General features: G+C 48.9%; 1 protein-coding gene across 2 annotated transcripts; it reads left to right on the top strand.

Annotated features, from left to right (window-relative positions):
* The first annotated feature begins 742 nt into the window (after positions 1 to 742).
* On the top strand, positions 743 to 16,065 carry HDAC8 (histone deacetylase 8). Of its 2 annotated transcripts, XM_063141763.1 has the most exons (11): positions 743 to 863; positions 2,712 to 2,764; positions 3,991 to 4,121; positions 4,286 to 4,427; positions 5,940 to 6,052; positions 7,677 to 7,754; positions 10,188 to 10,296; positions 11,472 to 11,644; positions 12,454 to 12,548; positions 14,346 to 14,451; positions 15,572 to 16,065. In XM_063141763.1, exons 1-11 carry the CDS (start codon positions 780 to 782, stop codon positions 15,592 to 15,594), a joined length of 1,107 nt encoding a protein of 368 aa, XP_062997833.1. In that variant the 5' UTR covers positions 743 to 779; the 3' UTR covers positions 15,595 to 16,065. The 2 variants fall into 2 exon arrangements, with proteins under 2 accessions (XP_062997833.1, XP_062997834.1); XM_063141764.1 differs by lacking the exon at positions 15,572 to 16,065 and having other exon boundaries at positions 12,450 to 12,548; positions 14,346 to 14,433.
* Positions 16,066 to 17,713: the final 1,648 nt, after the last annotated feature.

The following is a 17,713-nucleotide window of genomic DNA, read 5'->3' as shown; positions in this document are numbered from 1 at the left end:
TAGTGATGGATGAGTGACACTTGAGAGGAAGTGACAAAAGAGCAGCAGTCATGGCTTTGGAGATGTAGCCAGCAATGGAGTCTGGATGCTTCCATCTGCCTGAACACCAAGCGGTTATGTCAGTGTGGTGTGGACTCAGGAGAGCCCCAAACTGTTAAAATGACTTATTATGCTGGAGTATGGGAACGGCTGGAGTATTGGAACATTTGTATTATTGTTGGTTCTTCTACTGAAATTTTTTAATCACACATCCTATCTGTCCTGTCCTTTATCGGAGTTCTTTCTAAACCTGCCTGGCGTCCCTCAGCTGAGTTGGACTTCAAGTCCCATCATCCCCAGGCAGCAGAGCCGTTGGCCTTAATGGGAGTTGCCCTCCAGCAGTGTTGGACTACAATATATCATGTTGAGGAAGGCGCTAAATCTGAAGTATTTCTCAACCCCCCTCCCTGTCGCCAGAAAGCAAACGCTGGCTGTTGCCGCTGCCCATTGTGCAAAAGTTACTCTGCACGCGCTCAGGGGCACTCTGTTCCACTTAGAAACCGAACACTTCCGGGGACTGAGCCCCGCCCCTGGAAGAGGATGATGCCTGCTTGACATTGAGGCGCCTCTCTCAGGGGAAAAAAGGAAAAGAAAAAAGAAAAAGAACTACGCTTCCCGGCATGCTGCGCGGCAGGAAGTCCGTTTCCCGGAAGCGCCCGGGCAGCAACAAGCGCCCGGTTCGCCGGGAAGACCGAGGCGTGTGCTCAGCGGGTCTGGCTCGGCTCGCTCCCGGGGCGCCAATGGCCCAGCCGCCCCCGCCGGTCTACGTGTACAGCGCCGAGTACGTGGCGCGATGCGACGACCTCTGCAAAGTGCCCCAGCGGGTGCGTGAGCGGAAGTGGGCCCCGGGGGGAGGGAGAGGGAGAGGGAGGGAGGGGGAGGAGTGGGTGCGAGCCAAGCGTCATGCTGCTAGTCCTCAGCGTTTCTGCAGCGCCTTGCGGGGCGCTCCCAGCGCGCCCTCCAGCGGCGGCGGCGGCGGCGGCGCTAGGAAAAAGAAAACAGCCTCTGGGGAGTGGGGCTGGAGGTGGCTCTCTCCCCCGTGGAGTCATCCCTAGCTAGCCCCACATTGCAGGTCCTGGGGCGGAGGGAGCGGGGCTGGCAGAGGCGTCGCTGGATCCAGGTATGCTCCCGGCTGAGCACTTATTTTGGTGGGGCGGAGGAGCAGGCAGCTCGACTTCCTCCTCATGGGGGCGGGGGGGAGGCTTTCATAGCAGGTTGAAATACTGGGGATAGGCTGACCATATGAAAAGGAGGACAGGGCTCCTGTATCTTTAACAGTAATGTAGGAAAGGGAATTTCAGCAGGTGTCAATTGAAGTGGGTGAAATTCCCTCTTCATCACAACAGTTAAAGCTATAGTAGTTGTAGTAGAGTGGCCAGATACAAAAGAAGGCAGGGCTTCTGCAGCTTTAACTGCTGTGATGAAGAGGGAATTTCACCTTCTTCAATTGACACCTGCTGAAATTCCCTTTCCTACATTACTGTTAAAGATACAGGAGCCCTGTCCTCCTTTTCATATGGTCACCCTAACTGGGGACCCCCACACACACCTTGACCAGTCGCACATTAGCATCCTTTCCAGGTATAAATGTGTGACTGGTCAAGGTGTGTGTGGGGGTCCCCAGTATTTCAACTTGCTATGAAAGCCCCCCCCCCCCGTTTTAACTTCCTCCTCGGGGGGGGGCTTTCATAGCAGGTTGAAATACTGGGGACCCTCCCCCCCACAATTTGACCAGTCACACATTAGCATCTTTTCCAGGCATAATTGCACTGTTGTGAAAGACGAGGGTGGAACTGGCCACAGTGGCTCAGCTGTGCCCCCCCCCCCCCGTTTTAACTTCCTCCTCATGGGGGGGGGGGCTTTCACAGCAGGTTGAAATACTGGGGACCCCCCCCACACACACAACTTGACCATTCACACATAAGCATCCTTTCCAGGCATAATTGCACTGCTGTGAAAGACGAGGGTGGAACCGGCCACAGTAGCGCAGCTGTGCCCCCCCCCCCCCGTTTTAAGTTGTCCTTAAAGGCACCTTTTGTCATTGCTTCACTCTCACATGGCAGGAACTGGAGTTGCTGCTTTGGGGTTGGTCCCCCCAAAACAAGGAACAGGTGGACTTCAAGGACTTGGCTGCTGCTTGGATCCTCCTTTGCAAATCCCAGGGGCTCTTGGGGAAAGGCAAAGGGGATCAGTTGCTTTCCTTGCAGGGAGGAGCACTTTGAGAAATATAACATCCCCCTAAAAAAAGAAAAGCAAGGTAGCTGGTTGAAAGTCCACTTCATACATTATATGTTTCCTGTATTGGGTGCATCGGTGTGGAAAAAAATGAAACTTTTCTAAAAATCATAACACACGTGATTCTACGTGGAGGCATGTTATTGTTCGCACACTAGGAAGCCACAAACGATGTGGCCAGAGCATCCATGTATGGTCACTTGTCAGGCGCAATGATCTACATATGGGTTTGAATCGGGCTACCTCCTGCACAGAAATGCTTTTCGTGTGGGAAAGCAGCCCCAGAGAAAGGTCATAAATTTTGGGAAGTATGTATTATGCAGATGTGTTGCTTAGGCCCAGCTTTACGTGGCCTGGGAAGGTTGCCTGGCCCTGAAGTGCTCTGAAGCTGATGGGATTCCGCTCAGTGTCTCTCTCTGTTAATCTCTCCCTCGCAGGCCAGCATGGTGCATTCCTTGATCAAAGCCTACTCGCTGCTGGATCATATGAGGTAGGCAGAATCAGCACAGCTTACCACAGACCAGTGAGGTTCTGTGAACTCAAAAGGCGTGGATATTTCTGCCGCTTACATTCCTCCTTAATTTTTCTGCATATCCCTGAAGGCGGCCCTTGTGTGCAACTCATTGGGGCTTTTCAGATGTCACTTCAGGATCTGTGGTTAGTGAAAATGTGGTTCTCTGGGTTTAGCACTAACCACAAGCCGTGCTGTCGCACACAACACTTTAAACCACAGTTAGAGCCGCAAAGCTTGCTGTAGACAGTCCGACTGTGGTTAGTGAGTGAGCAGGGTTTAGCAAAATGCACCGCACAAGACACCTTAAACCGTGCTGCTTAACCAAAAGTCTTAACCAGCAGGGTTTAAGGTGTCTTCTCAACAGGCCCACTGTTTAGTAATATGTAGGCCCCTTTGTGATGAGAGAGAACGTCATTTTAAAAACATTAATCTCTATCTTTGCTAACATAAAGATTGTCATGATTCGCTTTGTCTGCCCAGAACCTGTGTGTTTTGCCCAGAACAAGAGTCAGAGCTGAGTCAGATGTGACCTTTTGTGTTTTTGGAAATTGGGGTCAGCCATTGCTTCCCAATTCCAGAATCTGCAGTGTCGTCTGATATTTGCAATGCCTCCCAGTGACTTTATTCATTCGATCTGCAATCTCTGTTTTGAAACTGAGTCTAATCTGCAGACTTTATAGCTGCAACACCTTGCCAAATTTTTGGATTTTTCCATTGCTCTCTCTCCCCCCATCCCCTGCCTTTTGTACTACCTGGCCTGATGAACAGTTCTGGAGAACTCAAAAGCTTGCACAATCTTTTGTGGCCATCTGGCTGGTCCAAATAAAGGTATTGCCCAATTGTAGATTTTGTTCCCCCCCCCCCCCCTCAGGAACCAGTGCAGATGACTTCAGGCTTTTTCCTACTTCCTTTAAGACCTTCTGTTTTCTTTTCTTCAGAGCAGGGCAAGTCTTCCCAACTGCATGCAAGTAGGAGTACAGACTTCATTGAGGAATGCTGCCCTGGAACCAAAAAATGTCCCTCCGTAGTCTGGGAGATGCAAATGGGTCTCCTCAAAGCAGCCACTGAAGGAGGCCCAGGCACTCCGGGATCTGCCTTGTTCTCTCCTCCCTCCCCATGACAGCTTTCTCTCCTTTTTCACGGCTGTGAGCCGTTCTGCAGTTGTGGGACTTACTCGTCCCCCTGTTCCTTGGTCTTCCCAGGGTCATCAAGCCCAAAGTGGCTTCCATGGAGGAGATGGCGAGCTTCCATACCGACGCTTACCTGGAGCATCTACAGAAAGTCAGTGAAGACGGCGATGACGACCATCCAGAATCTGTGGAATATGGACTAGGTGAGGAGATTGCAATTTGGGGCTTTTCTTGGAGGAGTCCCGTGCTAAATGCCGGGGCAGACAGCACTCGCCCGGGGAGTGGTGACGGGCTCACGTCCGCTTCTGACCTGCTGCTTGCACCAGGGATCTCCTCTACAGCTCCCCTCTGCCTGCGATCTCTGCAGGTTACGACTGCCCAGCCACAGAAGGGATCTTCGACTACGCGGCCGCCGTGGGAGGGGCCACCATCACGGCAGCCCAGTGTCTGGTGGAGGGCAAGTGCAAAGTAGCCATCAACTGGCCCGGAGGGTGGCATCATGCAAAGAAGTAAGGAAACAGGCGTCTCTGTCCGGGGTCTGTCATAGGAAGCTGCTTACAGTGAGAGGAGAACTAGATTCGGCCACAGGGGGAGGCCAGGTAGGTTATTGCTCCTTTTGGAGGAGGAAAGAGGCTGGATCGCACCACAAGAATCAGCCGAGGGAGGAATGTGTTGAGACGTACAGGGAGGAGGACCTGCCGTTCTAGCTTGCTACAAACATGATTGGAGGCATGAGCCATTTCTATCCTTTGAAATGTTTGTCTTGGATGCTAGAAATGGGGGTGGAGGTTGCCCTCTAAGTCCCTTTATTGCTCCGTATGCTGACTTGAGACTGGTTAAGAACATAAGAAGTGCTAAGCTGGATCAGACCAAGGGTCCATCTAGTCCAGCACTGTGCTCACACAGGGGCCAACCAGCGATTGACCAGGAACCAACATAGCAGGACATGGTGCAGCAGCGCCCTCCCACCCATGTTCCCCAGCAACTGGTGCATATAGGCTTACTACCTTGGATACTGGAGATAGCGCATAGTCATCAGGGCTAGTAACCCTTGATAGCCTTCTCCTCTAGGAATTTATCCAACCCCCTTTTAAAGCCATCCAAATTGGTGGCCATCACCACTTTGGATGGTTCATTTCTCTGATCTGCGCAAGACACAGGTGGGGAACCTCAGCCCGGGGGGCGGGGCAAATCTGGCCCTCTTGAGGCTCTTCAAATGACCCCCAAGCTCTAATGGTTTGGTGCATTCCCAGCTTCTGTGAATCCCCCCCCCCCTTTCTAAAAGGTTGAAGGAAAAGGAAAGGAACCTCTCGTGCAAGCACTGAGTCATTACTGACTCTTGGAGGGACGCCAGCTTTCGCTGAAGTTTTCTTGGCAGGCGTTATAGCGGGGTGGTTTGCTGTTGCCTTCCCCGGCCGTTATTACTTTTCCCCCAGCTAACTGGGTACTCATTTTACCGACCTCGGGAGGATGGAAGGCTGAGTCGACCCGAGCCGGCTGCTTGAAACCAGCTTCCGCTGGGATCGAACTCAGGCCGTGGGGAGAATTTCAGCTGCAGAAACTGCTGCTTTACTGCTTTGCGCCACACGAGGCTCCTTAAAAGGTTGAAACCCCTCTCCTAAAGCTTGAATGAATAAAATCTTTATTGCTATAAGCGATAAGCCATCACAATTTGACATACAGCTTAGCTACTGGCTCTAAGCTAAAATATCCTGGTGCTTTTTACTATTTGTCACCATCTCTTTTGCTCCACCCCTTTTTTTGCCTTTGGCCCCTCCCACCACTGGAGCGTGGTCTCTGACAGCTTCCCTGAAATGAAACTTGGGCTTTGGCCTGAAAGAGTTTCCTCATCCCTGCCATAAGACAACCTCCTGTCCCATGCCGCCTCTTTTTCTGTATTCCTTATGTTTCTCTATGAAATCTGCCTTCAATGCAGGGTTTGAGGCTGGTTTCTTTATCAGTGTAGGCTTCATTTGGCAGCCTCCAAAACTTCATACTTCACCAGGAATGTTTTTTTGTAGAGATGAAGCTTCCGGCTTCTGTTACCTGAACGATGCTGTCCTGGGTATCTTACAGCTGCGACGAAAGTTTGACCGCGTCCTCTACATCGACTTAGATCTCCATCACGGGGATGGTAAGGATCCTTCCAGCACCCTATTAACCATGCCTTGTCTTGTTATGGTTGCATTCATCAGCCCCCCCAAATAAAGCTGCACCCCAACTTGAGTGAGCAAGGCATCCATTCTTCCCTTACACGGGTTCTGGTGGGTTTCTGGGCTGCAGCCACAAGGGAAGCATGTCTGAACCTTGAACATGAAACCAGTTCTTGCACAAGGAAAGCAAGGTGTGATTTAAGTACTTTGGAATGGAAGCTCTGGTTCTGGGGGTGTGGAGGGTGTGGCAGCAGCTGCACACAACCGGTCCCTCCTTCCACCCAGTTCCTGCTCTTTCAAACACTCATCCTCTCTGATTCAGGCTAGGTTTGCGGCTGGCTCTCTCTTGGCTAAAGGCGGACAGGGGTCAATGTTTGGCTCCACTTAGCTCCCTTGCATTGCTCTACAGGCTGTCCTCTTGGATGTCACACCAGGGCTAGGCAGACTTCAACCTTGTGGGATTTACTTAGTCTTTCCCCTTAAAATCCTGAGATTTACCAGTTAGAGTCAAGTGCAAAATCATGGCTTAATAAAAGGGGTGGACATTGAGGAATAGGGCACCTCTGAGTGGATCTCTGTCCAGGATTTTTTTTTTAGTTCCGAAACAGAGCTCACAAGCCCTTTATACAAAAATCAATTCCTGGTTTCCCCCCCCCCCCCCCCCCGCCCCACAAGTTTTCTTTGTTTCAGCAGCCTGGTTGTGTGGAGGAGGAGTAGGAGTAATAATAATAATAATAATAATAATAATAATAATAATAATAATAATAATATCATCTCGCCTTTTGTCCAGTGCTGAGCCTCACGGCGGCATTACAAAATTTGAAACATACATTTAAAACCTATAAATAAAAATATACAAAGTTAAAAATATATTAAATATATTCCAATATTTAAACATTTAAAATGACAGTTTTAAAAGTCCTTGGCACAGAGGTCCTGATTATTCGCCAGAGGCCGCTGGAACAAAAAAGTCTTTGCCTGCTTTCGAAAGCCCATCAAGGAGGGAGCCAGCCTAGCTTCCCCGGGAAGAGAGTTCCAGAGCACTGGAGCAGCCACCAAGAAGGCCCTCTCCCGCGTTCCCACCAGATGTGCCTGTGATGGTGGTGGGACTGAGAGAGGGGCTTCCCCAGAAGATCTTATAGCACAGGCAGGCTTGTAAGGGAGAATATGATCTTCCAGATAACCTGGACCCGAGCTGTATAGGGCTTTATAGATCATAACCAGCACTTTGAATTGTGTGCCCAGAAACAGACTGGAAGCCAGTGGAGCTGTTTTAACAGGGGAGTCGTGTGCTCCCTGTAACTAGCCCCGGTCAACACTCTGGCTGCAGCTCTTTGAACCAGCTGGAGTTTCTGAACACTCTTTAAAGGCAGCCCCACGTAGAGCACGTTACAGTAATCCAATCGGGATGTAACTAAGGCATGTGTCGCCGTGGCCAGGTCTGACGTCTTTAGTTGTTATTGTTAAACAATTAGGAGTCAGACATCCTTGGGGATCCTATTGCAAATCACCCAGAGATCTTGATCCTGGCTTACACGAGTGGCTGATGATAGTGAGATGCGCTGTGAAGCTTGCATTTCTTTTTGTCTCTCTTGCCCCACCCAGGTGTAGAAGACGCCTTTAGCTTCACCTCCAAAGTCATGACGGTGTCTCTGCATAAGTTTTCACCAGGATTTTTCCCAGGCAAGTCCTATGTTTACTGTGTCGCACTCTGCTTCCTTTAAGCCTACCTACGGTTTCTCGTGCCACCACTAACCGAAGTCTCTTCTCCCGCCATCTCTCTGAGCACCTCTGCTCCGTGCAAGAGAAAGCAAACATAGGAACCCTTAGAGCAAGTGTGGGCAATTTGTGGCCCTCCAGATGTTTGGGCCTACATCTCCCATCATCCCTCACCATTGGCTTCGCTGGCTAGGGCTGTTGGAGCTGTACCCCAATACTTCTAGAGGGAGACAAGCTGCCCACCCCAGCCCTAGAAGTTTTGCGGTATTCCCTGTTGCTTTCCATCTTGTGCTGGCTGCAAAATGATGGAGCATTTCAGTTTCCTCTTTCTCTACATTCATTCCACTGTACCTTCTTGCAACTGGCCCCTGATTGCGAGAAGGAAAAGTAGACGTCGTGGGTCTCTTTCTTTGATTCCATCTTGTCTCTTGGATCTGCATGTAGCACTCCTGTTTTCATTAGAGTCCTTTCCAGAGCTATGGGTGGTGAACTTTTGGGTTTCTGTAATGGGAGGAGAAAAGGAAATGGGTAGGAGAGATGGAGTCCCAGAAATGCGCAAAAATAATGCTTTAGAAGCCCTGCGTGTTTCTAAGCTATTCTTCCTCAGGGACACTACAAATAAAAATTAATGATGGGTATGAATATGATATAATTGGTATGAAAACGTACACAAAAGTTAGACGCAACATTTATTAAAAACGTAGAATATTGTTGAAAAAGGAAAGAGTGGATTTCTTGTCCTTTCGCTTTTTAATCATGTGACTATATGTTTTTATAAATTATATGTTTTTATAAATTACATTATAAATGTATGTAATTTTTGCAGAAATTTGAGTGCCGATTACATTACATGAATACCTTTTGTCAATTTCCCCTGAGGAGGAATATCGTTGAAAAGCGTTGTATTCTTGGGTCTTCATTTTTGAGATTCCATTTCTCATAGAATCATAGAATAGTAGAGTTGGAAGGGGCCTATAAGGCCATCGAGTCTGACCCCCCTGCTCAATGCAGGAATCTCCTTCCTTTCACCAGACTACCTCCCCACCCCCACCCCCGGTTTATGTTGCACACCTTGTGCTGCAAATATTTGGAGAGCTCAAAAAAACAAAAAAACCTCTGCTGGTTTTGCCAAATTGGGTTTGTGTGTATAACAATCGCCTGGTCCTCAGGCATGGTGCTTGGAGATGTTCAGCCACTCAGCTAGGCAGCTGTGGTCAGAATATGGCGCCCAAGCAGCAAGGACAGTGAAAGCCAGGATGTGGTCTGAAGGCACAGGAGGCAGCCGCCTTGCTGAAGCTAAGCAGGTCTGGGTCTGGTCAGGGCTTGGAGGGGAGTGTGGCGTTACACCCCACAAGTCAGTTCCCAAATGTATGTCTGCAGTTTGTAAGTCTGTGGTTTTTAGAATGTTGGCCTGAGTGGGCGGAGTTCGAATGTCTTGGGAAGGGGAGGAGTGATATATAAGGGGGGGATTGAGGGGATTGGGAAGAGACTTTTTAGGTACTCTTAGAGTCTTTAGTGCTCTCTGTGTTTAGAGTACTTAAGTTCTGGGAAATTTGAGGTTCAGGGTAGAGAGTGGTGACTTTGGAGTGTGGTGTGCACGTAGTTGATGTATATTAATCAATACAGATAATAAAGAAAGCTCAAGAGTGATTGTGTGAGAGAAAGAAAAACGCATATGTGAATGAGTGAAAGGATTGGTTGAAAGGTTTCAAAAAGGTTTTAAATGTTTTATTTGAAACAAAACTTGTGAACTTTTAAAAACAAATTTTAATTATTTTGTTTTTAACTACCACAAAAATCCCACGTGTCCGTTTGGCATTTATCATCTGAAGTTTACGCATTTAGCACCCACTCTGACAATAATTCACCTCAGCACATATAACTCACAGTGTTTTATTTTTATATTGAAATCCTTCTCCATTTAAACCCCTTTCTCCACATAGTTTGGAGGAAGGTGGTTTTTATCCCTTGCCTCAGACGTATCAAGCGGTGGTGCTTGGCCAGGCCCGGTGTTCAGAGCCTGTGTCGTGGCAGGGAGGCCATCTGGGAACCATATGTAGCCACCTTGAGTTCTACATTGGAAGAAAAGTGGGATATAAATGTGATAATGAATAAAATAAAAGCTCAGCCCAGCAGTCCAACACTTTGAGGTGCAGCTGGACCAGAGGTTGCTGTGAGCACTTTTCTAAGTTCCTTCAGGTGTGGCTCAGCTCCTGTGCTGCTTTTCTTCTGCCTCAGCCCAGCTCCATAGGTTCTTGAGGCAGGTATGACCCTGAGACAAGGTAGTTCACGTGTCACTTACAGAGCAAACAATACTGGCACGCTTATGTGTCCCACGAGGCACAGAACATTCTTCCCGGTCTAAGGCTGTAACATTCTCTTTTGCATCATGCCCAGGGACAGGAGATGTGACGGACGTGGGACTGGGGAAGGGGCGCTACTACAGTGTCAACGTGCCCATCCAAGATGGTATTCAGGATGGGAAATACTACCAGATCTGCGAGACGTAAGCATCCACCCAGAAGCCCTGTCCAGAGCCCGTCCTCAGGCTGGGCTGCAGCTCTTTCAGAACCATGTCTGTCTTTTGCAACGGTTTTCATGGCTCACCAGCCTGGCCTTTTCTGCATTTTTTGCTAGTTCAACCTTAGGGTCCCACAGAGGCCTCAACGGGGGAAGCCCACAGTTAGGACACAGGCACAGTGGAGCCCTCCTGCTTGCGTTCTCCGTCAACTGGTATGCAGAAGCATACTGCCTCCAACAGGCAGCCAGCGCAACTAGTAGCCATCGATAGCTTTCTCTGTGAATTTGTCTAATCTCCTTTCAAAGCCTTCCGAAGTGGTGACCGTCACTACATCTTGAGTTATCAAATGCTGTAGCTGTGGAAACGAGTTCGAAGTCTGTGCTTCCCTTTAACTGACTCTGCACTTCCTTTTATCTGTCCTGAATTTCCCACCAGTCAATTTCATAGGATTGACACATACCCCGCCACCCACTGAGAGGGGAAAAAATGCCTCCCTATCCCCTTCCTCCACACCAGGCATCATTCTGTTTGCCTTTATCATATCTCCTCTCACTTGCCTTTTTTCTAAGCCCCGGACGCAGCCTTTCCTGCCTCTTCCCCTGCACCCAATACACACCCCTTGCTTTCCCCCTGCCCTCCTACTGTCAGGGCCCTGGTGTCTTCTGCACTGCCTGGTACAGCTGGCAGTGCAGTCCTCGTTGTAAGCAGGAGTCCTGTCGCATCTAAGAAGACGTCTTTGCCATTTCCCCAGGTTAGCTGCTAGTACGTGGCCGACGGTCGAGGATAATGGGGAGTAATAATCCAGGAGCGGTCCCCCACCTCTGAACTAAGATTTCAGCTGTTTTGCTTCCGTTGGCTCGGCAGCCTGACAAATGGAGGCCAGCCCATCGAGAGCAACGCAGTCCTCCCTCCGTACCTAAGACAAGTCCCTAGCCTGTGCCCAGAATTCTCCTGCTCCAGATAGAGCCTCAATGCAATCAGGTTGGGTGGGTGGGTGGGTGGGGAGGAAACCTGGCATGCCATGCTGGGCTCAGAAAGGCGTGCGTGTCTGTGTGTGGGGTGGGCGGTGGGCTTTAGCCGATGCTCTGTTGAGAACAACACCCTGTCTTGCTGCTCTCATGCTAACAGGGCGGCGGGGGGCCTTACCTTTCCCCCTGCAGGGTGCTCAAGGAGGTCCGTGTGGCGTTCAGCCCCGAAGCCGTAGTCCTGCAGTTGGGAGCGGATACCATCGCCGGCGACCCCATGTGTTCGTTCAACATGACCCCCGAAGGGATTGGCAGGTGCCTGTGTTACGTGCTGCAGTGGCAGCTGCCGACCCTCGTCCTGGGAGGAGGTGAGTAAGTGGCGGGATGCTCAAAAAGGATCGGAGGGGTTTTGAAGACGCCACTCACGACCCAGCACTTGTGACTCCGGGATGCTCTGAGAAGTCTCGGGTTGCTGCCGTTGCATAAACGCCTTTCAGCGGGTTTGGCGTCCTTGCGCCATTGATCTGCTCTTTTTCTGGTCCTGCAGATTACAGCAGGGGCAAAATGCGATTGTGCTTTTGTTCCCAGGGCTGGAAATGGGTGTATTGATAAAGCTCGAAGGATGCAAAAGGGCTCTTGCTGATATGTATCATCCCGACATGAACCTACCCGTACACTGCGCTCAACATCTAAGGTCCTCCTCCGAGTGCCTACTCCGAGGGAAGCTCGGAGGATGGCAACAAGGGAGAGGGCCTTCTCAGTGGTTGCCCCCCGACTGTGGAATGATCTCCCCGATGAGGCTCGCCTGGCGCCAACGTTGTTATCTTTTCGGCGCCAGGTCAAGACTTTTCTCTTCTCCCAGGCATTTTAACAGCATTTAACAACGTTAAGTTTGTTTTTAAAGGACCTCAGAATTGTTGTTTTTAAATGGATACTGTTGTTTTTATACGTTTTTTATGTTTTTGATGGTTTTAAAATTTTGTATACTTTTAATGTTTATCATTTTTAATTGTTGTAAACTGCCCAGAGAGCTTCAGCTGTGGGGCGGTATATAAACGTAATAAAATAAATAAACAAATAAATAAATAAATGTGGTCCTTTCGGTCACACCCGTCACTCTTTCTTCTTTTCTCTCTTCCCGCTTTCGGACTGGGCGCTTGTTCGCTTCTGGAGACAGGAGGCTACCATCTTGCCAACACAGCTCGCTGCTGGACGTATTTGACTGGGGTCATTCTAGGCAGAACGTTAAGCTCCGAGATTCCAGATCATGAGGTAAAGCTCCAGCAGGCCTTCCTCTGGGCGCAAGAGCTGAGACCTGCCACTTAGCCAAAACCAGTCCTGGCCATTCAAAGCCATGTTTGTTTATTTATTTATTTATTTATTTATTTATTTATCATATTTATACCCCGCTCCTCAGCCAAAAAAGGCTCTCAGAGCGGCTTACACTTAGCAAAAAAGACAGTCCCTGCCCTCAGGCTTACAGTCAAATAAAGACACGACACACAAGGAACAGGAGTTCAGGAGGGAGGGAGGGGGGAGGAGAGAGAGAGAGTCCAGCAGGAGCAGGCCATGATGTTTCTTCTGCCTGCTCCTGTCCCCTTGCTCTTTCTTCTTCCCCACAGGGCCAAGATGACAGTTTGCCCTGTGGGGGTGGGGGAAGAGTCCAACAGGAGCAGGCCGTGATGTTTCTTCTGCCTGCTCCTGTCCCCTTGCTCTTTCTTCTTCCCCACAGGGCCAAGATGACAGTTTGCCCTGTGGGGGTGGGGGAAGAGTCCAACAGGAGCAGGCTGTGATGTTTCTTCTGCCTGCTCCTGTCCCCTTGTTCTTTCATATTGTTGAGAGGGCACCAAACCTGGCACGGCTTTTAGTGTCATCCAGACCCAAGCAGCATGGCTTGTTGGAGGAGAAACAACCCTCGAAGAATCCAACAACAGCCCATGGATTATCTGCAGGTTGTTTCTTCCTCCATCGAGCCATGCTGCTCGGGTTCAGATGATACGACAAGCTGTGCCCAGGTGTGTGATTGGGCAAATGTTGCACTGCAGCATAAACAAGCCAGCACGACTTGTTTAACCCAGGGAGATCGTCTAAACCAGGTCAATGGAATGAAAGTGGGTGTGCACACGCATGATACAATTCTCAGATTCAAGCCCCAAGAGCACAGCGTAAGTCAATGTCTGCGATGGACAGCTTCTTAAGAACATAAGAAGAGCCATGCTGGATCAGACAGAGGGTCCATGTAGTCCAGCACTTTGTTGTCACAGTGGCCAGCCAGCTGTCGACCAGGGACCCACAAAGCAGGACACGGTGCTACAGCACCCTCCCACCCATGTTCCCCAGCCACTGGTGCACACAGGCTTACTGCCTCGGATACTGGAGATAGCACACAACCATCAGGACTAGTAGCCATCAATAGCCTTCTCCAGGGATTTATCTAGCCCCCTTTTAAAGCCATCCAAATTGGTGGCCATCACTACATCTTGTGGTAGCAAATTCCATAGTTTAACTATGCACTGTGTGAAGAAGTCCTTCCTTTCATCTGTCCTGAATCTCCCACCATGGGGTGACCCCACAGAGTTCTAGTATTATGAGAGCGGGAGAAAAATGCCTCCCTATCCACGTTCTCCACACCATGCATAGTTTTGTACACTTCTATCATGCCTCCCGTTAGCCTCCTTTTTCCCAAGCTAAACAATCCCAGCTGTTGGTCCCTTAAGTGTTGCGCTTTGTGACTGGTAACATTTTGTTGAAACCTGCCAAATGGCAAGATCGCTGTGGCTAGTAGCACAAGGGCGTTATCCTGCTTGGTGGAAATAGGGCTGCATGCAGTGGGGAGTGGGGGAGGCAGAGATGGTGGACAGAAAGAGAATGAGGCTTCTCAGCAGGAGATGTCCAGAGGAATTGTTTCTTCCCCAGAGAGATTGACATTCGTCTGGGAAATCAGAGACTCATCTGGAATGGGGTGAGGGGTCTCGGGGTACCAGGGTTCATTCCCTTCCACCACCACCCCCAGATCTCCACATGCTCCTTGCCCTTCTCCCACATTTCCCTTCCTCTCTTCCTTTGCAGTTCTTCACAGAATACGGCCCTGATTATATCCTGGAAATCACGCCAAGCTGCAGGCCGGACCGCAACGAGCCACAGAGAATCCAAGAAATTCTCAACTGTGTAAAAGGTGAGTCCTCTGCCCTCCCCCTCCTTTGCTTGGCTTGAAAGGGAGCTTGCTTGCCTTCCGTTTCCTCCCCAGGTGTGACGAGAGACAACACAAGGCTGGTGTTCACGTTACACTCGCCATGGGGAGTGCAACCTGAGAAAAACCTCCTCTTGGTGCCACACTTTTCCCCAGCACAACAGTTTTTAAATTGTACTAATTAAACCATAAGAACATCAGAAGAGCCCTGATGCTAGATCAGACCAAGGGTCCATCTAGTCCAGCACTCTGTTCACACAGTGGCCGACCAGCCATTAGTCAGGGACCAACAAGGCAGGACATGGTGCAACAGCACCCTCCCACCCAGGTTCCCTAGCAACTGGTGCACACAGGCTTACTGCCTCAAATACTGGAGATAGCACACAACCATCAGGGCTAGTAGCCATGGATAGCCTTTGCCTCCAGGAATTTATCCAACCCCCTTTTAAAGCCATCCAAATTGGTGGCCATCACCACATCTTGTGGGAGTGAGTTTCATAATTTAACACACTATTTTACACACACACACACACACACACACACACACACACACACACATCAGAGGCCACCAGGAAACCCTCCCCATGGTGAGAACAACCTGTGTGGGCACATCTAAATGTTGTGGCTGGTGGAGGCTGCAAAGTCATATGGACATCATTGCTAGAAAGCTTTGTAGTAGTTGCTTCCTTCCTGCCTTTTGCAATCCAGAGGCAGTGCTCAGGCTGAGAGGACAAAACCCACCGTCCTCCCCCAGGCGAAAGAGACCTTTGTGATGACCCCTCTGATAACACCAGCCTCAAGCCGTAAAGCAGCATTAGAAACACAGTTAGGTACTGCAAAAATTTGTCTGAGAAATTTGGTCTGCACAATCTCCAATGATTTGAAATAATTTAAACCCTGAGTTTATATTATATAATTTTAGCCTTAACTGTATTTAATGTTTTATTTACGTGGAGACACGGAATTTTATATGTTAAGGACTTTGTTTTTTTCTTGAACTCTGGACGTTTATTGTCTGTTTTATAACTAATGTTCATGGCCAACGGCTTGGTGCAAATAAAATATGATTGATTGATTGATTGATTGATGATCTCTCTGCTTTCAGGGAACCTGAAGCATGTGGTGTAGCAGGGAAGTACCGGTCCAGTGTTCGTCGCTGCCAGACATCTCCTGAGCCAAGCTGTCATTTGCTACTGGGGGGATTCTGGAAAAAAAAACCTCTCAGGAACTCTTAAGAAGTCACCAGCCCTGCTGCCTCCCGGAGATCCCCATGACCACTGCCGTTGTTTCTTACTTACTCACTCACTTTTCTACAGCAGCTGATCCACGGGAGGGAGGGAGAGGCCTGTGGCAGCACCACTAACAGGGAGGCAGCATTTCTGGTGTCACGTCAGAGTTTGGTTTTTTAAAACTTTTTTCTACCTTGGGGGACCAGAGTTGCAGCTCACTCAGCTAAAGGAAGGTGTGAAGTACCCTGTACAATTAGGGGTGTGTGTGTGTGCTTTTTTGGATTGGTTGTAGCCACACCGGAGGGGGAGGTTAAATCTTTTAAAAAAATGTTTGCCTTGAAAATAAAATATTTGATATATTTGCTGCTTGGCTTAGCATGTGGTCCTTGACTCCTCCCCTGCCTGCCTGTCACAGTCTATATGTTATTTATGGTCATCGGTTCCTCAGGTTCCACTTCAAGTTACAAGTTCATTCCAGACATTCATTTTAAATTGTGCAGTAAATAATAATAATACAACATTTATTTCTTACCCACCTCTCCATCCTGATCAAGGCAGGGAACAACCACAAGAATAAAATACATAAATGCTTAGAAGATCCCCATAACCCTGGCAAGACCCAATTTTTCTGGTCTTACGAGGAGTATAACAGGACCCAGGGCCAGCCTCAGAAATTCTGGTGTGGGCTGATACCCACAGTCACAGACTTCCTTTAAACGAGGCGCGATCAGTAGTATGCTTTATCGGAAAGGTAGGATATAATGCTAAATGTAAGCTCCTGCATTTAGACACACACAATCAACAGCACAACTATATGGAGTGGGGAATCCAGCTCAGCTGCAGGGCATGTTAAAAACATCTAAGTTTCTTAGTGGTGATCGTAAGCTGAACATGAGACAGCAGTGTGATACAGCTGCTAAAAGAACTAATGCAATCTTGTTACATTAACAGAAACATAGCGTTGAGATCATGGGAAGTAATGCTTCTTCTACCCTATTTTGGACTCTTATCTGGACTATTATGTCTATTTTTGGGTACCGCCTTTTAAGGAGGGCAAAGTTATCAGTGGCTTCTAATCATGATGCCTGTATTCTACCCCCTCAGTATTCCAGGCAGTATGCGTCTGAATTCCAGTTGTTGGGCAACAGCTGTTACCACAGCTGGAATCAATGGCACATACTTTCAAATAATGTGGGGAGGGGTTTATTGTGGTTTTCTCTTCAAGAGGTGCATGTTGTGTGAAGAAGTGCACCGTTTTCTCTCTCCTAAATCTCCCACCGTTCAACTTCATGGGATGCCTCTGAGTTCTAGCATTATGGGAGAAAGAGGTTTCTCCCTATCCACCTTCTTCTACACATAATACATGATTGTTGTTCACACCTCTATCGTGTCTCTCCCCCCCCCCCCCCGCCATCCCTGGATCCTCATTCTTTTTGTAAACAAAAAGTCCCAAATCTTATAACGCTCACAGAATAGGCTGTTTCTCTCTGCTCTGATAATCTTGCTGGAACTTTTTGAAGGAACACCTCCTCCCATATGTACCTGGTACAAAACAGGGCAGCCCGTTTACTAACAGGGACTGGCCAGCGAGATCACATTACGCCAGTCCTTTTATAACTTCATTGGCTGCCAGTCCAGGTCCGGGCCCGATTCAAAGTGCTGGTATTGACATTTAAAGCCCTAAACGTTTTGGGGCCAGGTTATTTGAAGGAACGCCTCCTCCCCTATGTACCTGCCCGGACCTTAAGATCATCTACAGGGGCCCTTCTCCGTGAGCCCCTGCCAAAGGAAGTGAGGCAGGTGGCTACTAGGAGGAGGCTTTCTCCGCTGTGGCACCCCGGTTGTGGAACGAGCTCCCCAGAGAGGTCCGTCTGGCGCCTACACTGTACTCCTTTCGTCGCCAGCTGAAGACCTTTTTATTCTCTCAGTATTTTAACACTTAATTTTAACTTAAATTTAAATTTTACTGTTTTAACTCTGTATTTTAATTTTATGTCAATTTTGCTGCGTGGTTTTTA

This window comes from Elgaria multicarinata, chromosome 15 (genome assembly GCF_023053635.1).
Source record: "Elgaria multicarinata webbii isolate HBS135686 ecotype San Diego chromosome 15, rElgMul1.1.pri, whole genome shotgun sequence".
Lineage (NCBI taxonomy): Eukaryota > Metazoa > Chordata > Lepidosauria > Squamata > Anguidae > Elgaria > Elgaria multicarinata.
Note: the sequence above shows the minus strand (reverse complement) of the source record. Positions and strands in the feature narration are given on the sequence as shown.